At 34.9% G+C, this 24,254-nt stretch overlaps 1 protein-coding gene across 3 annotated transcripts in view; it reads right to left on the bottom strand.

Annotated features, from left to right (window-relative positions):
- Nucleotides 1-269: 269 nt before the first annotated feature.
- The window catches only part of LOC111507622 (acyl-CoA Delta-9 desaturase), an 85,985-nt gene continuing 62,000 nt past the window's right edge, over nt 270-24,254 (bottom strand). For all 3 annotated transcript variants that reach the window (XM_074183057.1, XM_074183056.1, XM_074183058.1), the window contains exons 3-6: nt 23,800-23,930; nt 10,495-10,700; nt 7,151-7,336; nt 270-1,513 (exon numbers count right to left, since the gene is read on the bottom strand). In XM_074183057.1, coding sequence (XP_074039158.1) covers nt 1,177-1,513; nt 7,151-7,336; nt 10,495-10,700; nt 23,800-23,930 — 860 coding nt within the window. In that variant the 3' untranslated portion in view covers nt 270-1,176. The remainder of the gene's footprint in view (nt 1,514-7,150; nt 7,337-10,494; nt 10,701-23,799; nt 23,931-24,254) is intronic.

The following is a 24,254-nucleotide window of genomic DNA, read 5'->3' as shown; positions in this document are numbered from 1 at the left end:
CTCGCTTTTTTTGGTGAATACGCACCTTTACAGATGGTGGAAGGGATACATACTCTGAAGGAACGGAAGAGATAGTGGAATAAGCCCAGATACACTGCATGTTTTCTCAGAAACGTGAGAGGAATGGACCAATCAACAGTTAATGAAATATTCTTTTTTTCCATTCCGAATATACTGAATGATCTTTCAATCTGTTTCAACAATGGTGAATATTTGCCACATAAGTCAATAAAAGATGACTCAATCATGAGTAAATAAAACACAAACCGTCAAACTAAAATTATAATCCAAAACTAAAATGAACAACATCTGCATAACAGTGAACTGCTTTTCGTATCAAAGCTATTTTGATATCAAATTGTTTACCAAAGTTTTTGCAATTTTTTTTAACTGTACCTACATTCTCACATTGTGAAATTTTTGGATAAGCACAAACAACAGGTGTGTGAATTTGGCAAGTGCTTTGGGTGGTGATACGGCCAAAGAGAGTCTAAGTTCTCTGAAAAATTCCTACAAACTAAGAAAATTCTTATAAAAATATGAATTATTTTAGAAGGCACAAAGTTTGTTATAAAAATTAAAGTTTTATAGACAACATGCTGTAAAAAATATTTTATATATATATATATATATATATATATATATATATATATATATATATATACCTAATCATAATTCAAGGAATGATTTGGTCAACAACTACAGACTGTTTGGAAAAAGGAGCTTTTGACACCAAAAAGGCAGTACTAACGCCAAGAAAGGTCGAATCAAATAAAAAATTATTATATCCAAAAGAACAAACTTGCAATTATTAGTTTCTGGTATAATAGGTACTTCAATAAAAGGATAATGATACAATGCATAAATCGCTGAAATGAAACTTCTGTTTTTCAGCGAGAAGTAAGGCAGATTGCATTATTCAGTCAGAAATAATACGGGAATCATGGAAAATTAGATTAAAAAAAGAGAATGACCAACGATTATATCTTACCGTTTACTCTAACAAAACATTTTTGTTTTCTGAACCCTGTTTTCCAAAAGGCAAAGTTGGGTATTGAGAAACTCTCCGGAAAGTTTCAAAACGGTTTGAACCGAAAAACAGTTCGATTATTCAGTAGCAAAAAACAATAAATATATATCCATACATATCATAACATCAATACTGTGTAATTCTCTTCAATTTTCATGGTCATCGCATTTTTTTTCGACCGCCATGTTCTTCAGCTCGATCTTATCCTCTTCTTCGATATCGCTGTCACCATAACCCCAAATTTGGGGATGAGATCCGTCGCCGGTTTTCTCCGCGCGCCGCAGTATCATATTCTTCGAAACACTTTTCAGCTCGTAGGCCCAACCCAATTTCGCGAAGAAGTCTATGAACGTTGTCGAGGGATTGTAGGCGTTTCCCAACTCTCCGGTCTTGTAGTCCCACGGGAAGACGTGGTGATAGTTGTGCCAACCTTCTCCTAGTGCAGCAAGAGACACCGCGAGGTTTTCGACCGGGCTGATATTTCTGAAAATGAATTAATGCTAATTATTCGGTTACAAGGCTCGCGGATATTTCTGAAAACAAAATTAAACAATGAATTTGTGTAAACTGATCACGAAAAGGGCAGAAGGTCACAAATAAAAGCATTGCCATTTTCTCCGACAGCCAGGAGGCAATTAAGGCGCTTAGCTTCTCAAGACTGATGGGAAGCTGTCTGAGCGAAGCTGAAGGAGCTAAGTACCCAAAATAGGATCTCTCTAGCTTGGGTACCCGGACATGAGAGTCACAAGGGCAATGAGGAGGCCGATGTTCTAGCCCGTGAAGGCGCATCCAGGGCAATGATCGGCCCAGAACCCTTCTGTGGGGTAGCGAAAGCATGTATAGACATCCATAAATTCATGTATGCAAGCCAAATCAATATAGAGGTGGAATAAGCTCTCCGGAATGAGGCAGGCGAAAGATTTCATAAAGAAACCATCGCCCAGATTCACGGAAGACCTGCTAAACCAAAACCGTAAGATTGTAAGGGTAGTGGTGGATCTACTAACGGGTCATAGACGACTCAGGAAACATGAGCAACATGGGTCTGACAGAAGAAACCCAATGCAGGTTCTGTCGAAAAGAGGAAGACGCCGCACTGCATGTGCTCTGTGAATGCGAAGCGATAGCAAAGCTGAAACACGCCAGATGCGGGGAAGAGAAACCAGAGGCTGCCAGCTATATCAGGTGAATCAGGCCATGGGCCAGCTCCCCGAGAATCTAATCTAAGCTGATTACGAATGTGAATTTGAAATGTAGCGGTCTACACTACTTTCAGAGATACAGCTACTCAAAAGTCCAAATTAATTATAAATCTTTCATTTCGGGGACTCTCTTATGGTGATAGAGACAGAGATAGAATTAGCTATCGCAAGGCAGCATTTTTGTTCTGGTGTTCATTTCACGACGAAAGTTTCCAATTCTACTTATTAAATTGAATATATACCTCTGCCTCAATTTTATCAGGGTGGTCCCAGAAGTACATGGCCTGACCTAGAGATGGCGGTAGTTGTTTGAAAAAGATCACGGTATTAGAAAGTACACACCCTATAAGGCATACGTTTCAAGGTTGAATACGCTGCGTTGTTTAGTGTAGAGATGGGCTTATCGATATTAGAGGTTATCGATATGATATCTCATCGATACCGATATTTTGAATTCGTATCGATATTCCTTATCGATATATCGATATTTTTTATCGATATATAATAGATAAAAAAACATACATTATGTAAAATATATTACTAAATAAATCAAATTCTCACAACTCGAAAACAAAAAGTAACCTAAATGAATTAAATACATTCTAACAATCGGAAAACGAAAAGTAACAACATAACACCTAAATAAATTAAATTTGTGAAATAAAAATATTTACATAAAACAAAACAATTATTCTGGATAAACTGAATATATACCTAGAAACTTAATCCAAATTTGAAGCTAAAAATATAATTTTTTCAACTCTCTTGGGACTGAGGCGAGTTCTACGGTCTCGTAGGAGTTGTCCACTTTTAGGAAAAACTCTTTCCGATGGAACAGACGTATAAGATTGCATATCTAAAAAATATAACAATCAGTCCCATTTGGTATTTAGTTATAAAAGATTGAATTACTGTACACCTGGCTTGTCTCCATGAATCATTTCCATCAATATTTTCAAAATATATCCAGCATGCACAGCGTTTTTGTCTGGGTTTCTTAAACTTTTCCTTTTTTACTTTTTCTAGGGATGTTATATTCCTTGGTATATTAAGATGATGAAAGATTGTTATTGTTAGGAAATAGAAACAAACCAACAAAGTCAAAACAAAAAGTAGATAGGATGAAGTGACAAAACTATTTTTTAATTTACGTTGACCTAACAGTAATGTCATATGACAAATTGCAAGTCTCGAAGACAGACACTCTTCTTTCCTACCTTTACTTCTTCTTCTGAGCTGTACAATGAAACTATGTTGCCAACTAGCCAATCGTCTCACTTAATAGTTACGTGGAAGAAGTAACGTTTTATAACAACAAAAGTGTTTCATTCTTTTCATTAAATTGATCATGAATTTCCACAAAATAAACAAGTCATCAATTACACAAATTATTTCCATATTCTTATGGATATAACTTTTTGTATCGATATTCTTATCGATATTACTTTTTGTATCGATATTCGATGTTCAAAATGTTTATCGATACCTTATCGATATATCGTATCGATAAGCCCATCTCTATTAGTATTTGATTGGCAGCCATAGATAGCGAACTGTAATATATTAACGTTCACAATTCGAACCTCCCGCCAATAGTCAAATATGTATGCGCGACACATAGCCGAAGGGAAAATCACGACAAACAATATGAAGGTACAATATGTTAAGGTATCGTCCGCATATGTAACCGGCGTAAGCCGTTGGATGTCAAGTATTGATAAACGAATCAATCTGGACTCAACGTTATTTACATCTTCCCGCAAACATTACACGAACGTTTTCAGTGAATTTGTGAAAATGGAGAAAATTGGTAATCGTGTTTCAATCGTGACCCAATACAGAGCCCCAGGGCTCTGTAATGGGTCCTCTGTTGTTTATAATATATGTGAACGATATATTCTATCAATTTTCTCCTAAACATTGCATTTGTTTTGCTGATGATACGACGATCATCAATCAGCATAAAAACATTCAGAAGTTGCACGCATTATCTGAGGAATCTGGCAAAGAGGCTGAAAAGTGGTTTGCATCAAACAATTTGAAACTAAATATCGAGAAATCTCAAAGTATTATGTTTAAAACACACGTTGATAAGTCAGAAAAGGTTAGTACAAAACTGTTAGGTATCATTTTAGATGACACCCTCTCATGGTCAGCTCATATTGAGCAACTCTGAAAAAAACTTTCCAGCCAGTCATTTCTCCTGAGACAATTGAAAAAATGTCTGAACGGCCATGTTCTCAAAATGGCATACCGTTCCTTGTTTCAGTCCCACTTGAGCTATGGCATACTATTGTGGGGAAACTCTACTCAGTTAGAACGAGTTTTTCGCTTCCAAAAGAGGGCAATGAGAATTTTAGATGGTGCTCCCTTTAGAGAAACGTGCAGACCACTGTTTAAAAAATATAGGATATTGCCTACCTTGTTTGTTTATTTATGAATCAGTCATTCACAAAACGATAAATGAATATATGACACACTCTGATGTGCATAATTATCCAACGCGAAATGCAAATCAGTTAAAACCTCCTCGTTACAGACTTACTGTTTCATCTCACAACTCTCTGGGCTTGAGTCTTTACAACAAACTCCATACTGATATCAAAAATTCCAATCTTCATCATTTCAAACGTGAAGTGAAAAATATCTAATTAGAGCTTAGTTTCTATGAAGTGAGTGAGAATTAATCTCTTTGTTTGTTAGTAAATTACGTTAGGCTTTTTTGTACTTTTACTACATTAAACTTGATAGAAAATAGTCATTTTGTGAATTTTAAATTTTATACATTGAATTATTTATGTATACATATTAGTATATACACTTTTTGTATGATCTGCTACAAATGTAATGTAACGTAGTCAAATAAACTTACTTACTTACTTTTATTTGAAAGGCCTCAGCCCAACCAAAATAAAAGCTGAAATGGATTCTACTCTGAGTGAGTCTGCTCCTTCGTTTACAACAGTGAAATATTGATTTGCAGAGTGAAGTGAAGAACAGTGAAGAAAATCCACAAAGCGGTACTGAATGATCGTGATGAAGTGAAGAACAGTGAAGAAAATCCACAAAGCGGTACTGAATGATCGTGAGCTAGCAGACTTAGTGGGCATTTCAAAAAGTGCGGTACATCGTATATTATCTGATAATTTGGACATGAGGAAGCTGTGTGCAAGATGGGTGCCGCGTATGCCGACACTCGAGCAGAAACAGTGTCGTGAAAATGTTTCAACTGAGTGTTTAGCGAAGTTTCACAGCAACGAAGTAGAATTTTTGCGTCGTTTTATAACCATGGATGAAACATGGGTCCATCTCTTTACACCCGAGACAAAAAACAATCAAAACAGTGGACTCAAAAGGGACAACAGGCTCCAAAGAAGGCAAAAACCGTTCCACTTGCAGGCAAGATCATGGCATCGGTTCTTTTGGGAAACGCGTGGGATAATTTGCATTGACCATCTTGAATAAGGTAAAACTATCAACGGCGAGTATTATGCGAACTTATTGCAACGTTTGAGTGAAGAAATCGAGCAAAAACAACCGCATTTGGCTAAGAAAAAAGTGTTGTTTCATCAAGACGATGCACCAGCTCACGAATCTATTATCGCAATGCCTCTAGTTTTGTAATTATATCTACTTGCCTTTCGGCTGGTCTAGATGTATTTCTGATTCTTCCATAATTACATGTTTGCAGGTGGAGGAAGCATCAAAAAAATTTGTGTGGAAGATTCTAAATTTTATATTACAGAAATTAATGTTGAAACCAACAAGTTATATGTTGGATACTTGAGGGTTGGCGTGGAAGTTACAAAACTGAGAATCAAACCCTTCAAACCCCAAAGAAGCATCCCCACAACCACTTTTCAGGTAGAATTGCTTGATACAGAGACTAGTTCTCCGGAGTATATTTAAAAGTAGCTAAAGTCACCAATTTGTGAGACTAAAAAAAATTTCCAAAGACAACCGGCAGACATGAATAATCTAGATCTGGATTAAAGGAAATGAGAAAGCCGTGAGATGTAATACCAAAACTTTCCTGTAGACTATCAAAGAATTCCGATAGTGAATGAAATATAACTGCAATAAAGTGCTAGGATAAGAACCAGCAAAATGGTTGGTAAGCTTATCGTCGAAGGAAGCTGTTAAGATTCGACAAAAAGGGCCCGAGATCGGTAAAGGTATTTCTTACAAGACATTGACATCTGAGGTATATTTTCCGTAAAACTGGCAGATCCAACAGGAAAAGTTGCTACTACAGTGGCCAAGTTGTTAAAATTACAAAACATTAGTTTTGTTGAGCAGAAAGCTTAAGTTCCTTTACTGGAGTGGTCAGCCCCAGAAATTTATCGATTTAAACAGAAATAGATTAAAGCAGAGCCCATGGACAGAGCGTTTGTGATTCAATGTCGTACAGCGCTGTTTAGCCTTGCAAAAGTCTCATTGGTGGTACTAGCCTAAGCCATAAATGAATTTTTTGGACTGAATTGTCATTAACAAACAGCCATGAGTACAATTAAGCCATCTATAGGATTGACAAAAAAACTAAAACTTTGCTTATCCAAGATAGACAAGGGTCCAACAGCGACCTCGCATTGGTATCATGAGTGAAGCCAGAATGAGTCACAAACAGATTGTAGAATTGTTAGGCAGAAAAGAAAAAAAAACAGCGATGTTGGATCTTGTGCCGACTTTTCCATAATTTATTTCATCATTTTAGAAGTTCAATTAACATTACATTAGCATTACAAATAGAACACATCCACACATCAGATTGAAGTTAATGAAAAATAAGACACGAAATTGTTACATGAAAGTTTTTTCAGGAACAGTAGAACACACTCTGTGTCCAGGAATATCTTTATGAGTTTTTTTTTTAGGAAATTAAAATGAAATATCAATTTATGTTATTTTATATACTCACTTATCATAAGGTTTCTGTCCCCACATATGAGCTACGCTGTTGACGAAGAAGGCGATATTCAAGGTAATTGTGAACCTCATAGTGAAGTTTATCCAGAAGGAGATCCATAAATTTTCGTTCCAATAATGTACGGGAATGAGCACTGGAAGCAATATGTTGAAAATGAGGAAGAGTGGAGGGTACAACCTGAAATAAATCAGTGACAAAAGTTGAGGTTTCATTTTTACTGAAATGAAGTTCGTAAGCATCAGGAAATCCTTCAATAATTATTTTTTATCAGTTTCATTCGAAATCTGTTTCATTTGAAAACAATTTGAGAATACCAAGATGAAACTATAGATAAAGGGTCTTCCAATAGGGATTTCCGAACTTTTACAATTGATAACGTCCATCTTGTTGAGGCTACATCAGTCAAATTAATTGTCAGTCATTCAGTTTGTTTTGCCAAATCATCATGGACGGATATAGCATTCAAAAATACGTGCAAATAATAAAATTGTTTTATCAAAATGGGTGTTCTGTTCGGGCAACGTACCGCGCGATTCGCCCATTTAATGCTAGCCATAATCGTCCTAGCGAGAGGATTATTCGCAATGTGGTGGATAAAATTGGATCCACTGGTTCAGTAAATGATCGACCAACAGCAGTACGTCGAAGAAACGCAATATCTGCCGAAAACATCGCTACTGTCTGTGAGAGTGTGCAGGAGAATCCAAAGCAGTCTATTTCGCTTCGCTCACAAGAACTCCGCCTTTCGCAGTCCACAACTGGCAAAAGACCATAGACAACGGTGTGTGTTCGCTGAATGGACTCTGGAGAAGTTGACAACTGACCCGAATTGTCACCGAAAAATCATCTTCAGCGTACATTTTGAAACGTTTACTACTAATTGAATAATTTCTACAAATCTAGAAGACATGCGACAGAGAATTGTTTGGGAATGCCAGTTTCTGAGGTATATTTGACCACTTCATCCGTTGATTGTATTGCCATTGATATCACTGTTGTTGATCTCCTCAATGAAATAGGCGACAGCGAATTTTCTGTTTTTATTTAAATAAAATGTTTCACATTAAATTTCTCAATAACAAATGAACCGATTTGGAAAAAAATTACAGAAGTAATAGAGGGACAAAACACGTTTCAAATAATGTATCAATGGACCCCCCATGCCATTGAAAAAAATAGGTGGGGTAGTTGCTGACCGCAGGGGGGTGAAGTTTCGGGTCTGATTTCCATATCAGAATTAGCCCCCCTCGGAATAAAAATTGACGTTCTTTTTGAAATTTTAGATTACACATCCGTTTCTGAATTACATGCGGGTAAGTTTTTGTTGAAATGCTCTGTATGTATATTTCCTATATTCAACACTTTCATCCCAAAACTATGTATATATTATGTTTGCAAATCATTTAAGACTTGTTTGTTTATTATATATATATATATATATATATATATATATATATATATATATATATATATATATATATATATATATATATATATATATATATATATATATACCAAAGTGTATGAGTGAAGACCTCAGCCACCTCTGTCTGACTTACTGTTCGACTCAAAGTGTTTCTTGAAGAGGTGCCTCATCGTTCAAAATGTATGAAAAATTAAGTAGGTATGAAAAAAAAAATGTTTTACCACTGACGAACAAATAATACCGCTCAGATTTACTATAATTTTCTGTGAGTTCTTATTCATGATGAGATGAAAGTACAACAATAATCAGTCGTATGTAATTTTATTGACATCTTTAGAGCTCAACACTTCAATAAGCAATCGCTTACACTTTTGAAAAACAGGTACAGATACTGTTGTAAATTATATGTTTATATAACTAACAAGTAATTTGGCAGAAGAATAAATAAGCAGCTATCTCGAAAAACAAATCATTGAAATTGAATTGAAATGCTTTATTCAAATAGGATACATCCTTATATACAACAATGATAGTAATGTTAACATTAATATACATATAAATACAATAATACAAAAAAGATCTACTTATATTTGTTAATAAGTATTCTTACCTACGATAATTGAAAAGACAAAAAAAAAGAATGGTCTAATAAATTTTTTTTAAACAGAATAAGACTGTTAGAAGACTTTACATTTTCAGGTAGACTGTTATACTTAATAAATCCTTAACATTAATGTTTTAGTGTTGAATGTGTTTGTTTGATTATTTACATACACATTTTTTTTAATTCTAGTATTATACTGATGGACTTGATTATTGAAAATTACAAATTTGTCAAAATATGAGGGTAGAAGGTTATGTAACATTTTGTAAATGTAAATAATCGTTAAATATGTAAGCTTACTTCCTATAGACAACCATTCTAGAGATATGGATATATGGATATATGGGTACTCCTGTCACATCTCAAAATAATCCTCATTGCGCGATTCTGTAGTTTTTGTAGTATTTTTATTTCATTCAAATCACTTGTGTATAGAAGAGTGGGACAATATTCAAAATGTGGTTGTATAATTGTCTTATATACAGTTATCCGTGATTGCTTAGTTAAGTGTCGGGATACTCTTGTGAAAAAATATAATTTCTTCAAATTTTTTTTCTGTATGTAGGTGAAATGGTTATTCATTGATAGATGATTGTCTAACATGAATCCTAGATATTTGAATTCAGTAATGAGCTCAATTTTATCATTTTATATTTTTATTTCAATTTGATTTAAATCTAATTATCTGTATTTAAACGGTGTAGTGAGTATCGTAGCCTTTCTTTTGTTTACATTTAGCTTCATTATTTGATAAGCAGTTCACATTTGGGCTAGGTAAATTAACAAGAGATGCAATAACGGTTATGATGTCTAATATCTACAAATAGGTTGATAAAAATATACAAACACTTTGTGCTCTCCCTGATTTTTCCGTAGCTTCTAACACAGCGTGTTACGGAAAATTACTTTATACGCTGGAAATCATTTCGCAAATTAACTGAACGCAATGATTCATTGCTTGAGAAAGAAAGCAGCCCGGAGCGATAAACTACGGTATTCTCCAGGGAACAGTTCATGGACTCGTGGGCTATCCTCAGCGAAACTGCCGAACAAAACAACAGTAAAAATGCTACATAATTCACTATCAGAGCAACAAGAATAATTCACGATGAAATCATGCATTTTGCTGCAAAACTCTATTTTGAAAATCCACCAGAGCTAGTTCTAAAATTATTTGGAATTGTTTTGATAGTGTTTCTTTTGAAGTTATCCCAAGTTGAAAGTCTCCGTTTAGCGTTAGAGCATAATTTTTCAACAACCTTGTGTATAACAGAAAAGTACTAATAGTTTAAAAGTGATACTCACTTTTTCTGCCACATGACTATGGGGTCAGCTTCTAAATCGCTCATATCTACCGATTTTCTTTTTTCCACTACATTGGGATGGGGCGTCAGAACTAGCCATCCGACGTGTGAGAAGAAGAATCCCCTTTTTGCGTTGTGCGGATCTGCGTCTGTTTCGCTGTACTTATGGTGGACCCGGTGATCCAGAGCCCACGCGTAAACATGCCTCTACAAGAAAAAAAAATTTAGTTTCGATCCCAATAAACAATTTTTTGTCCGATTATTGATTATCATTAATTTTCAATCATTTATTATTAGTGATTCAATTTCATTTTTATAACGATACAATTAACTTCAAGCGATTTTATTGAAAACAAATTGATTTTATTTAATGAAAAATAATTTTTACCACTTGATCGTGAGTTTTTACATTCCTATAAAAAGTAACGCCAATCTGTCATCTATATGAATATCTAGAAGTGAAAAAGTTCTTAGACTATTTTAGTTGCGTTAGTTAAGATAACAAACATAATTTAAATTGAATTTTCAGGTAATTTCCCAATATACTATAATTCCTAACAAATGATGACATGGAATGCATGAAATGGAAGAACATTTTTGTAGTAAAACTATCGTTCGTCTGCAGAAAATGAACTTCGCCCTTTATTTTCAGAAATGTTTTTATTTTTTGCATACAATGTTAAAATCTATATGTATATTATTTGAAAATAATAAAGACCTTTATTATTATTATTATTATTATTTGTGAATGTATACATTGTATATATTCACATATACACGTATATGTCAATTGTACCTCGCGTTGTACCCAACAACAGAAAAAATATATCGGTATCCTAAAATCGACATGTAGAAAAAATTAAAAAGGAATATGGATTTCCAGAGATGGAAAACCAGGAATTATGAGTGTTACACATCAAGTTCGCGACAAAAATCAAATCTCACCTTCAATAATGACTAAAATACAGGGGTGTCGTCATCTCAAGTGTATCACAGGGTATGTTGACAATTCTTCTGGGTGGTGATACAGGTTTTGTTTTATGATGGTCTCAGATATTATCAGTGTAATATTACAATTAAGACTATTTACTGTCTATGGGGGAATTGACGAGACCTGACTTGGAATGCTAGTGTTGAGTTGAGCCAAGAAAGTGTTGACCCTTCGATAGAAATGTGGATCTAGTGAAGTGGATCTTTTTGAAGAGATTCTCAAATTTGTGATGATATTCACGAAGCCGAGAGTTTGACGAAACCACCATCATTCGTAACAGTGTCACAAATAAAGATATAATGACAATTCGATTTCGCAGCTAGTTTGTCCTTGAAAAATGAGTAAAAAGCATCCTCTTTCTTTTTGTCATGTTCTACTCTAAACCTGTCAAATTTGACATTAGTTTTGGAAATTCTTAAAAAAATCAATGTTCTGGAAATTTCGAAAAATGCCAAAGAAAAATCTTTTTGAATCTTCCGCATTCGATTCGAATGAAACATGATTTAAATTTCATGATTTTAATCAATACGAGACCAGAAAGAGAAATGAATACAACCTCCAGGAATTCGTCTTTGTTAATCTAGTTTTTTCATTTCATTGTTAAACTGAATCGAACTTTCAATTTATGGACGTTAATATGTCGATGATCGAATAAACTTATTTATCTTCATTTTTGAAAGATTTTTATTCAGTTTGATTAGTTTTTTGACCAATAATTCAGTTGCAAACTAACCCGAAATAGGCTGAAAACGCGGTAGGCTGGGTTTTAGACTGTCACTCGGGCTAAATAAGGTCTACGCCTGTATCAAAAATCAAATCTCTGCTCTCAAAAATATTCAAACTACAAGGGTGTCTTCATCTTAAATGTGTCACAATACACAATACAGTGCATTACATTTAAAACGTGCCACCTTGAATAACTTTTGGTACAGCGATTTTCAGGAAAAATAAAAAAAACACGTCAACAATAGTATACAGGAGAACACATTTTGACATATTCACATTTGATGTTACTTCTCCTATCGCTACTTCAGAGCATGCCCCCATTTTTTTATTGGATCACCCTATATTATTTCACATCATCAGATGTTTCATGATAAGCAGATTTCAACAAAGTCAGAAGCTAATGATTCGAGAGCTAAAAATTATTTGAGTTGAAAACGAGCAAACCTGAATAACTTTTGAAACAATGATTTGCAGGAAAAATAAAAAAAACAGGTCAACAATTATATAGGAGGCCACATTTTGAAATACTCGTTCTAGAGACAAATATGGAAGCCATAAATCAGAAAAAGCTATTTTTTATTATTTCTTGAATCAAAATCTGATGACTGGACAATGAGAAGAAAAAGATTTTGAATAATAAATGTTCAAAAACGTTTCCCCCAACTTCCATACAATGGTACAAACGAGCTTCCATTGTCGCCCTCATATGGTTGAGAATCTCTGCGATGCCTCTTGATATTCTCTCCCAAATCTTCTAATGTTGTTGATTCTATCTCATACACTTTACGACTTCAAATGACCCCATAGAAAAAAATCTACAGGAGTGAGATTCGGAGACCTTGGTAGCCACTCCGTAGGACCTCTTCTGCCAATTCAGCGACCAGGAAAAAGATCATCCAAAAATTGTCGCACTGGAGCTGCATAATGGGGAGGTGCACCATCCTGCTGAAAAACTGTTTCGTTTTCGAATGAATTTATATCCTCGTCAATTGCCCTATTGATGCACGGTGGTATTATTCTATTCTCCAACATATCCAAATATTTATCACTAGAGAAATTATCAACGATAAAATCACCTAAAATTCCTGCCCAAACATTGAGTTTTTTAGGTTGTTTGGTATGAACTTGAGGGTATAAATGAGGATTCGTATCAGTCCAATATCGAGAATTTTGCCGATTCACCCCTCCATTCAAACTAAAGGTACAGACATCCGAAAAACAAATTTTATACAAGAAATTCTAATGCAAGTTGATCCGTTATTAGTGAGACTTTCACAAACCTCGATACGTCTATCGAAATCATCTCCGTTCAATTCATGAACTAGACACTAGACTAATCTTATATAGATGAAATTTGTACTTATGAAGGATCCTGGAAACATTTGTAGGCCTGATTTCTGATTCTCGAGATGAGAGATTGCGAGTCCAACGTTCCCTAAAACTGCATTACAAATATCTTCATCGTTGACAACTCCTGAACGGTTATGCTTTTTATTGTTAACAGATCCAGTTTCCATAAATTTGTTCAATAATTCCGAAACGTATTTGTGTCGTACGTTTCTTCCTGGATGATTAACATTGAGCATAAGGGCAGCAGCTCTAGCACTATTACCATTCTGGTAGTTCAAACTCACTATTGCAATCCGTTCTCGAAGCGTATAAACTATTGTTTCTCAAGAATTCATAAAAATAGAAACACCAATTGTAATGAAGAGAATATCGAATTCAAACTCAACTAGTATACTTCAAAAAAGCCCTAAAAATTAATCTCACCTTTCACACAGCATTCAACATGTTTGCAAATGAAGCATGGTTTCACAGGATTTGTCATGGAAAATCGAACAAAAAATCTCTTCATCTGTAAGTTCCCTTCAGCCTTGTAACTAGCATGAAAATTTTCCATTTAAACAACCTCAACACGCGGCAGAACGAAATAGCGCTGATTCTTCCTATACAAACATTTTTATCTCTCCGTGTACATAGAGGTTAACAAACAAAAATTTCCGAGTAGAATGATCAAACAAAAACAAAACAAGACACACGATATTTCGTGTTATTGTGGTGCGAGTCTGAATAAAAAATGTCCTACATACTTCCAATCGATCCAAGAATGGATCGATGCACATTAGTTAAATGTCATGAGTTTTAAGTGGGAATTAATAACATGAGTGAAAGGTGGCGCTAACCAGGACCGGATTCACACACAGGGTCGGACTGGTCCGGAAAGACCCTGGTACCTCTCCACAATTATAAATTTTCGATCACATGTATTATTGAATAAATATATAATTTCAGTTAGTTATAACAAATCTCAAGTTTGTCAATCAGCACCCTCAATTACACACGATTGTTTGTTTGAGATAATCATCGAATCCAACAGTTTTTGCATCCCAAGTAATTATTTAAACTGAGAATGATAAAATATAAAACATGAATCATTGTGATTTCAAATATTTCATGATCAGTTTTTTATATTTCTTCATTATTGAAATATATAATTACTATATGGCGATCTGCCTTCACCACTATTTCGAAATATTTGGGAAAACTTCTGAATAAAACGACGAAATGTAGTTGAAGAGAATCTACAGTGAATCAACTGAACATTCAAATAAACTGAAAACATTATTGCATTTGAATGGGATTCGCTTTGAAAACTGGCAATTCGTTCCTTCATTCCCATCACTATTACATATATAAAATAATTCCTATTTATCGAAATTGGCAATCGATGCATCTCGAACAATAATATTATTATTAATAATGAACTACCAGCCAATTTGAAACACATGAAATTCAAAGTACGTTTAAAAAGTGTATAGGCATAGATCATGTATGTTCCCAAATACTGTGCTTAGTTGTTTTCTATCATTTATTTCACCCATAAAGGAGATGTATACTTGTCAAATACATAACTGACCGTACGCGTACTGTGGACGATCATCAATATTGTTAATCGGTGAAACGGATCTGAAGCTTTCTTCTAGAAACAAATTCTTATTCAAAATGCGGACAGACTTTCGCTGAAAAGAATCCAACATTTATGCTGAACTTTTATTATTAAAACCGAAAGCTAAATTGGCTATGTAAATGTTGGTATTTGTTCTGTAGTACTTTAAATTTTCTGGATTACAAAAATTCATCGATAATAAATGCCATGTATTATTGATATGTACATATATCTGTGTGACAGAAATTACTAGAACTGATATAAATAGATATTTGAACAGGTGCGTTATATCAAATCGATTAGTATGTACATTAGCCGATAAGATGAATGACAGTGAGAGGCCAGGAATGCTAGAGACACTTTACAACAATGAGTTTGATAAAAAACGACTTCAAGAGAAAAATTAACATAAAAAAATTGGTGATTGCACGCAAATAATAACTGGCAAACAAAAAATTGTATGTGTCCACCTTGGTAGGACGATAGCCTGATGGGTTGATGGTAGGACGGTAGCCTGGTGGGTTGACGTGGGCGATTTGCTCGACACACTCAATCGACCGCTGTGTGAACCGGTGGTTCGAACCGCAAGGCCGAACGATCGATTTTCACTTACTATCGTCCAACCAGTGTTAGGAATCAAACTCTGACAGGTAAGACCTGACAAATTGTTTCACAACCCTAGAATATAATGTCAATATATTCTACTACAAAATGGCGGAACTTTTAATAATTACCTGAATACATTGACATTTAACTACATAATATGAGGTAATAAGCTTGAGATCAGTTCAGATAATGCTCGAAATGGTTGCCTTAAACTTCTTGACATATGAACAGCTCATCTGATATTTCACGCCTAACATTTTCGAACACAGTAATGTCAATATCTCTACAAATATTTATTATTCTCTGCCGTATATCCACTATTGAAGCAGTTTCAGTTTCGTACACCTTTTGCTTCAAATAGCCCCATAAAAAAAGTTCAAAGGTGTCACATCTGGCGAACGGGCTGGCCAATCTGTAGGACCTCGACGGCCAGTCCAATGATCGGGAAAAGTAGTATCCAAATAGTTTCTTGTCTGGAGTAACGTGGTGGTAATCCATCTTGTTGAAATGCAATATTCATATCGAATTCATTAGGACTCGATTCTACGATTTCAGTGATGAGAGGGTCAACAGTAGTTTCCAACATATTCAAATACAGTTTTTCTTCAAATGGTAACTTGTTATCCGGAGTTGACGAAATAACAAAACTAGCTATGGATAACTCATTTGTACCACATTGATAATCTCACTGCCAAATTTCATAGTTTTTGGGGTTCACATGCGAAGACTTCAGTCACAATGCTGTGTTTCAAATCTGTCACAATTTTTTTTTAAATAGATTGATAAATTGTAAAAATAGCCATTATTCTTGTCCATGTCCATCTGATATTTTCCAAAAGACTATTTTCAGAGCTGATTTCACTGAAAATACCTATTCGAAGTAGACGTGATACTGAAATATTTACTACACAATTTTATGCGACCAATTTTTCACTGTTTTCACCACTCAGGAGAGTACAAATATTTGTCAACAAATATTAATGCTCTTGATTCTTTTTCCATGAGTGTAAAAGAGTTGCCTGAAAGGTACTGATGGACGATAATAATTGAATTTCATTGTTTCCTCTCGTTATTTCTATATTGATTTCAGATCGTGAGTTCACTGAACTTTGTCATATTTATTCGGTTCTCTTGAATGAATGAAAACCCAAAAAAGAATGATTAATACTTGTTTATATCAACTGAATGATGGATAAAACGTATGGGTGACACGGAAAGATCTGGATATAAAGAGTAGGGTGGCCCAGGGATATGTACTTTAAATTCAAATGGTTCCAGAGACAATGTATATTGGCCGAGGCCATGAAACTGGTATTTCTGGTATTACAGCTAGTTAACGGAAAACAGATTTGAAAAGATTCGAAAATTATTTAAGATCGTGTTCAACATCGATAATCCCTATGGCTTGATGTAACTATAATGACTTTAGATAAGTCTGAAATCAGAATAAAATTGATTTTCACTAGTTCGGACTTCCATTGTCTACTATATAAAATGATTTGAAATCCCTGAAACAAGTAAAAAAGAATAATTAAAAAGGAATAGCTGAAAATAACAATTATATTAAGCAAAAATGAACCTGCAATGAAATAATAGTGAAATAACCTACAAGTAAAAATATAACAATTGAATAAATAAAATAAAGGAATGAAAAAAGAAAATAATAAAAAGTGTAGAGATTCCAAGTCACGTTAGTTCACGACGTTTCGATTGTTAGTATCTACAATCGTCTTCGGGTTATGACTGGACTGATTCCTCCGAAAGATGACTATTTATAGGTCGTTGAAATACTTTCACTTATCCCTGCTTTCCATTTTCCGCTTCACTGATTCCGTGAGAGATGACAGTTTTGGCGGGAGTTGGCCATTTTTCGTTTGATGATGGGTTTCCATATGTTGCATATTTCTACGCTGGCCTGGCTGAATACGTTGTTGGACAACATGTATGCGGCTTCCTTGAATTTTCTCATAAACCAATGTTCCTCTCTGTGCAAGATCTCAGCTTGGGACCACTCGATGTTGTGTTGATAGGTCCAAACATGGTCTGCTATTCCTGATTTGCTGGTTTCCCCTCGCTGTGTGTGCTTCTTGTGCTCGACAATGCGAACATTCAATGGCCTCTTAGTTTCACCAATATAGGATTTTGCGCACTCACAGGGTATCCGGTAAATGCAATTCTTGGAATCGCAGTCCGCGTTCGGGGGCCTGGTTTTCGTGAGGCTGCTACGGATAGTCTTACCGGATCTGAAACAGGTTCTGATGTTGAACTTGGAACCAATTCTTCTTATCCTCTCCGATAATCCTCTGATGTAGGGAAGTGCAAGCACTGGCTGTGACGGCTTCTCTTTCTTGCGAGGCTCCTGCTGTCTTTTAGCCAAAGACTTTTCTACCATCGCTTTGGAGTATCCATTCCGCTGAAGATCATTATTGATGATGTCTAGTTCCTTCTCGAGACCTTCCTTTGTATTACAGGGCCCAAAAGCACGGTCTAATAGAGTCTGGATGATTCCTCTTTTTGTCGATTGATGGTGGTTGGATTCGTGGTTCAGATACTGTTCCGTATGAGTGGGTTTTCGGTATATAGATGTTTTCCACTTAGTGTCGGTCCTCTTCACCAAAACGTCTAAGAATGGCAATTCGAATCGGAATGGCTACTCCAAAGAGATGGTAGAAGAGACTTTGGCTAAAAGTCACAACCAGTGCTTGCACTTCCCTACATCAGAGGATTATTGGAGAGGATAAGAAGAATTGGTTCCAAGTACAACATCAGAACCTGTTTCAGATCCGGTAACACTATCCGTAGCAGCCTCACGAATACCAGGCATCCGAACGCGGACTGCGATTCCAATAATTGCATTTACCGGATACCCTGTGAGTGCGGAAAATCCTATATTGGTGAAACTAAGAGGCCATTAAATGTTCGCATTGTCGAGCACAAGAAGCACACACAGCGAGGGGAAACCAGCAAATCAGGAATAGCAGACCATGTTTGGACCCATCAACACAACATCGAGTGGTCCCAAGCTGAGATCTTGCACAGAGAGGAACATTGGTTTAAGAGAAAATTCAAGGAAGCCGCATACATGTTGTCCAACAACGTATTCAGCCAGGCCAGCGTAGAAATACGCAAGGAAACCCATCATCAAACGAAAAATGGCCGACTCCCGCCAAAACGGTCATCTCTCACGGAATCAGTGAAGCGGAAAATGGAAAGCGGGGATAAGTGAAAGTATTTCAACGACCTATAAATAGTCATCTCTCGGGGGAATCAGTCCAGTCATCACCCGAAGACGATTGTAGATACTAACAATCGAAATGTCGTGAACTAACGTGACTTGGAATCTTTACACTTTTTATTATTTTCTTTTTTCATTCCATTATTTTATTTATTCAGTTGTTATATTTTTACTTCTAGGTTATTTCACTCACTATTATTTCATTTCAGGTTTATTTTTGCTCAATATAATTGTTATTTTCAGCTATTCATTTTTAATTATTCTTTGTTTCAGGGATTTCAAATCATTTCATATAGTAGACAATGGAAGTCTGAACTAGTGAAATTCATCATGAAACATTGTCAATCACCTTCAAACAAAAATTGATTTTGTTGTAAAAAGGTGTGGGAGCTTTGAGTCATATTTTTATTACGGCTCCAATCTGGCAAACAGCTCCACACCAATTATTTATAACAATGGATATTTAGCTCCCACACTTTTTTACAACAAAATTATTTTTTTTGTAAATAGATTTATTCCGATTTCTACAGGTCGGTAAGACAAGAATCGTTGTCTTGATAACAACTTCTTGTCTTGTGAAAAAATCAGGAAATTTAAAAAAATCTTGTCTTGACATTTTCTTAACATCTCATATCTTCTCTTGACTCAAGAAATTTTAAGATCCGGTTTCGTTATATTTCTGATGAGAGTGTGTGAAAATTGTTGATGAAAAGTACATTATATTAAAATTATCTTTTATTTTTTACCATGAGTGACAATGACTCTTCAGTGAATAGTATTTCTGCTGATTCATTTGGCTCCGATTCTGGCTCAGAATATTTTACCAAAAAGCAAAATACAGAAACATAAGCGTTATAGTTGAAGCCAGATTAGGACATGAACCAATAAGAAGCACACAGAGTACTGGACAAAAGTACCTGGCAACAAACATAGTAGAACCTTCATCAGGGAACCGTTCGAGAAAAGAACCGAAGAACTACTTCAATATAGTAGGGATCGGCTCAGAATAATTACAGGGTTTACTAACCGGTCATTGTCCGCTTAGAGGGCACCTGAATAAAATGGGGCTGTACAACGGAGACCTCAGCTGCAGATTATGAAACGAAGGGATAGAAACCGCTTTACATATCTTATGCTAATGTGAGGCACTGAATCACAGGAGGCAGGCAATATATGGTCATACAAAATTACGGAACCTGTACAAACTAGTACAGGGAACGAGACTTATGGAATGGGTGTCATGAGAAGATGGGAGAATACACGCAATAAGCCCAAGAGGCTGCAGGGTTTTCTGGAGACTTGGACTAAATGGAGAAGTCAGACAGCTTCCAAAGAACCAAACAAAAAGCGTTATGGTTTAAGTAAATATGAAATAATCATTGAGACTAACGCGTGCGAATGTGAATATTGAGAATGACCAAACTGAAACCATTGAGACTCTAGCTGTCTACGATAGTGACAGCAAAAGGAAAAAGCAGCAGCATTTATCAATACAGGATAGTGTTAGTAGTAGTACTAGAGGCGATACTGACACTATAGGCAGATAAAAATTCTGTGACTTTTTTGAAATTGAGGTGGACACCAGTACCAATGGCAAAAACAAAAATGATAAATTAGCCAAATTTATACCATGTTTCGAAAAACATAATGAATGTGTTTTCCTAAAAATGAACAATTCTGGGACTTCTGGGTTGGAAAGACACTTAAAAGTATAGCATGAGATGTTATTTGACAAAGAGTGTTCTCAAAAGGTGCCTGATCGAAGCAAGTTTTAATGTTCTGCGTCGAGTGGAAGTGGAAGTAATAGTATTTTAGATTGGATGAACAGAAGTCAAAGTGAAGACAATGTAAGTTAAGATTTAATAGAATAGTGCTAAATTTGATATTTAAAATGAAATCTATAGTAGGTAAATATCATTTACCTATTCCTAGTTACGTTAAAATATAATATCTTTTTCACAAATAAATACGTTTTAGAGTTTTCATTGTTAGTCAAGATATTTCAAGATTTGTTGTTTGACAAGAAATCTTGATATTGACATAAAATTTCTTATCTTGTCTTGAAATCTGAAATTATTTGTTGTCTTGAAATCACGACAAGATCTTGGAATTTTCAAGAACTTGGCGACCCCTACTGATTTCAGACTTATTAAAAGTTACATCTAGCCATAGGACTTTAATCGATGTTGAACAAAAAATTACTTATTGATCTAAATGAGGTTGTCAAACACTTATAGCCTACATTTCAGTATGTCGTCCTCCACGTTCAATACAAATTATGTTCCTTCTACTGACATCTGTAACTGCATTTTTAATAAATCGGGGATGTATATATGCACAGCACTTGCGAATGGTGTTTTCCAGATGTTGTATGTCAGTAAATGGTCTACTTCGGTACACTTTTTGTTTCAGGTAACCCACAAGAAAAAGTCTAAAGGCGTTAAGTCGGGTGATCTAGGCGGCCAATAATGTTCCCAGTTATGTCCAATAACTTTGCCTCTGAAAATTTATTGGAGGGTTTGTTTTACAGCAACCGTGTGATGCATTGGTGGGCCATCAAGCTGATACCATAGGTCGTATTTGATATTTAAAGGCATATTATCTAAAACAACCTCATTATTTAAAAGGTTGTGATAACCGACGGATGATAAATTTTTCCTAAAGAAAAATGGCCCAATTGTTTGGTCGTTAAGTATCCCACACCATACATTAGTTTTAAAGGAATACTGATCACCACATTCAACTGTGAATTTTGAGAACAATTTTGAGAACAAACCGTTCCATTTGAAGAGAGCGTTGCCTCATCTGTCCATAAAATTTTATGCGGAAACTTTATATTTTCTTCTCTCTCTCCTTGAAACCAGAATGAAAACCCCAAACGGACATCAAAATCTCGTTCTTTCAATGTGTTAATGAATTTTGGCTTGTAAGGCCAAATTTTATTTTTTAATAAAATTTTTCTAACACTTTCTCTCTTGTAATCGGTATTTTTTATAATATCGGTTATGCTCGTTTGCCCGTGTTCAATAACTTTCAAACAAATGTTAAGCTGGGCCTCCTCAACATATTTACTTGAAGTGTGCTTTTTCTTAAATTGATTTGCTACATTTCCTATTTCTCTGAATTTCGACATTATCCTTGACACAGTAGTATGTTGAACATTTTTCCTGGATGCCGTTCATTATAAATGTTAACTACTTGCCGGTATGGTATATTCTCACCACATATTAAAACTATTTCTATTCTTTCCTGAAGAGACAACATTATTACAACAATAACTGTTAAAAATTTGACAAGTAAATCAACAACTTAACACTACCATAGCATGCATTTTGTTTGTCAAGACCTACTTAAAAATTTTATTCAACGTGATTAAGCAACCTTACCGCCCTAGTTAGTGTTTATAAATAATCTGTAAATACTGAATATTGAAATTTTCATGTAATTTCAACTCTAGTAATTTTATTAATACTTATTGCAGTTTTTCAGTGGTGTCTACTTTTTCAAAATTGAAGGTACTGACGTTTGTTCAAGAAAATAGCCAAGTGATTGAAACTTTGCACCAGTCATGTTAAAATTTTTATAGCACATTTTTAATTTCTCTGTAAGTTTATCCTAGTTGGATAAAATTTGACAAATGGATATAAAATTGCCGTAGACACAACTTTTTCAAGTAACTTTTTGTTAAATTCGATCTAGAAATGCACTTTTTCAATTATTTTCAAAAAAAAAAGTTGAATTTGACAAACACTAAACGTCAGTGGGTCGCAGTTGGCCGCATCATTTTAAGTTAAATTTCAAGCACAAACAAGTGCCGAAGTTAAACTTAATTGAAACTTTTCGAAAAAAAAAAAAGGTTCCCATATGGTGCGCACTTTAATGGTGACACTGTATATGGACGTACCGTTTTGAGTTAAAAACAATGGTCAGTTTATGTATTAGCTACATTACTGTGAAGTTTCATATAAATCCGTTCAGTCGTTTAGACGTGAAAGAGCCACAAACATACATACATACATCCATCCTCATAAACTTTCATATTTATATTAATTTTTTTTTATACGAAAGTGTAAAAATTTTTCAATTGTGTGAATTTTACTCTGTAAAAGGGAAACGGTTGGGCAATAAACGCTATTATTATTATCATTATCACATTCAATATAGTTGTATTACATAGATATATGATGGAATCGGCCGATACTTGATGAAAATCCATAACTAACGTATTCCAAAAACACTTTATTGTGAGATTTTCACTAAATTGTTTTACAAAAACGCAACACGTGTTTCGCCATACAATGGCTTCATCTGGCGTGTCTTTCAACTTGAAAGACACGCCAGATGAAGCCATTGTATGGCGAAACACGTGTTGCGTTTTTGTAAAACAATTTAGTGAAAATCTCACAATAAAGTGTTTTTGGAATACGTTATTACATAGATGACTAGGAAATGGTATATTTTTAAATAAATAAATAAAAGAGTAACATTATTTTCTTGACACTATCGCAAAATTTATACCTAGCAAAATCCTGAATTTTTATATCTGAAAACATAAAAAATAATTCGTGATAGAATTTCCTACGTCCAAAGATATTATATGCAGTACTTTTACGATCAAGTGAACTTACTGAACAATTAGAGTATTTCAACTTCAGTGACGTGTTTATATACATATTCATGTACACTAAAGAAGGCGAGAATAACTGCCGAAACGTTTGCACTGAAAATTGTGAAAACAGAACCGTATTTTTGAGTCCACATGCTCGTGAAAATACCACCCATAAAAGAGAATATTTACCTGGCCGGTAACTGTAAATAAAATGACTAGAATCAGCCTCAGCGGCCATTTCGCTTTATACGCTCTGTGTGACCACAGCCTATGAGCCCCAGCAGTTATACCGAAGCCTGTGATATATACTGTAAGGAATGCTGAAACAAAAATAAACAAATAAATAATTGACCAACAAGTAACACAGCTCTACAAAAAAAATAAAAAATTGTGTTGCCCTGGATATTTTTGCAAATTTTTATGTTTTCGAGTGCCTAAATCACGAATATATTTATGAAAGTACTGAATGTGCTCTATTTTTTATGATTTTTACGTATCATGTATGTTCAATAATAATCGACTTGTTAGTAAAAAAAAAATTATTTTCTCAGTCATGATTAGGCTTCTGCGCAACTTGTTTGCGCGTACAAACATCACGTGATCCCCACTTTTCGGGCTCTTTTCTCTGCAAAACAGCTGAGAAC

Source organism: Leptinotarsa decemlineata, unplaced genomic scaffold (assembly GCF_025532065.1).
Source record: "Leptinotarsa decemlineata unplaced genomic scaffold, Ldec_3_MD MMD2_tig00026330_RagTag_RagTag, whole genome shotgun sequence".
Taxonomy (NCBI): Eukaryota; Metazoa; Arthropoda; class Insecta; order Coleoptera; family Chrysomelidae; genus Leptinotarsa; species Leptinotarsa decemlineata.
This window is presented reverse-complemented; position numbering and strand designations above follow the sequence as displayed.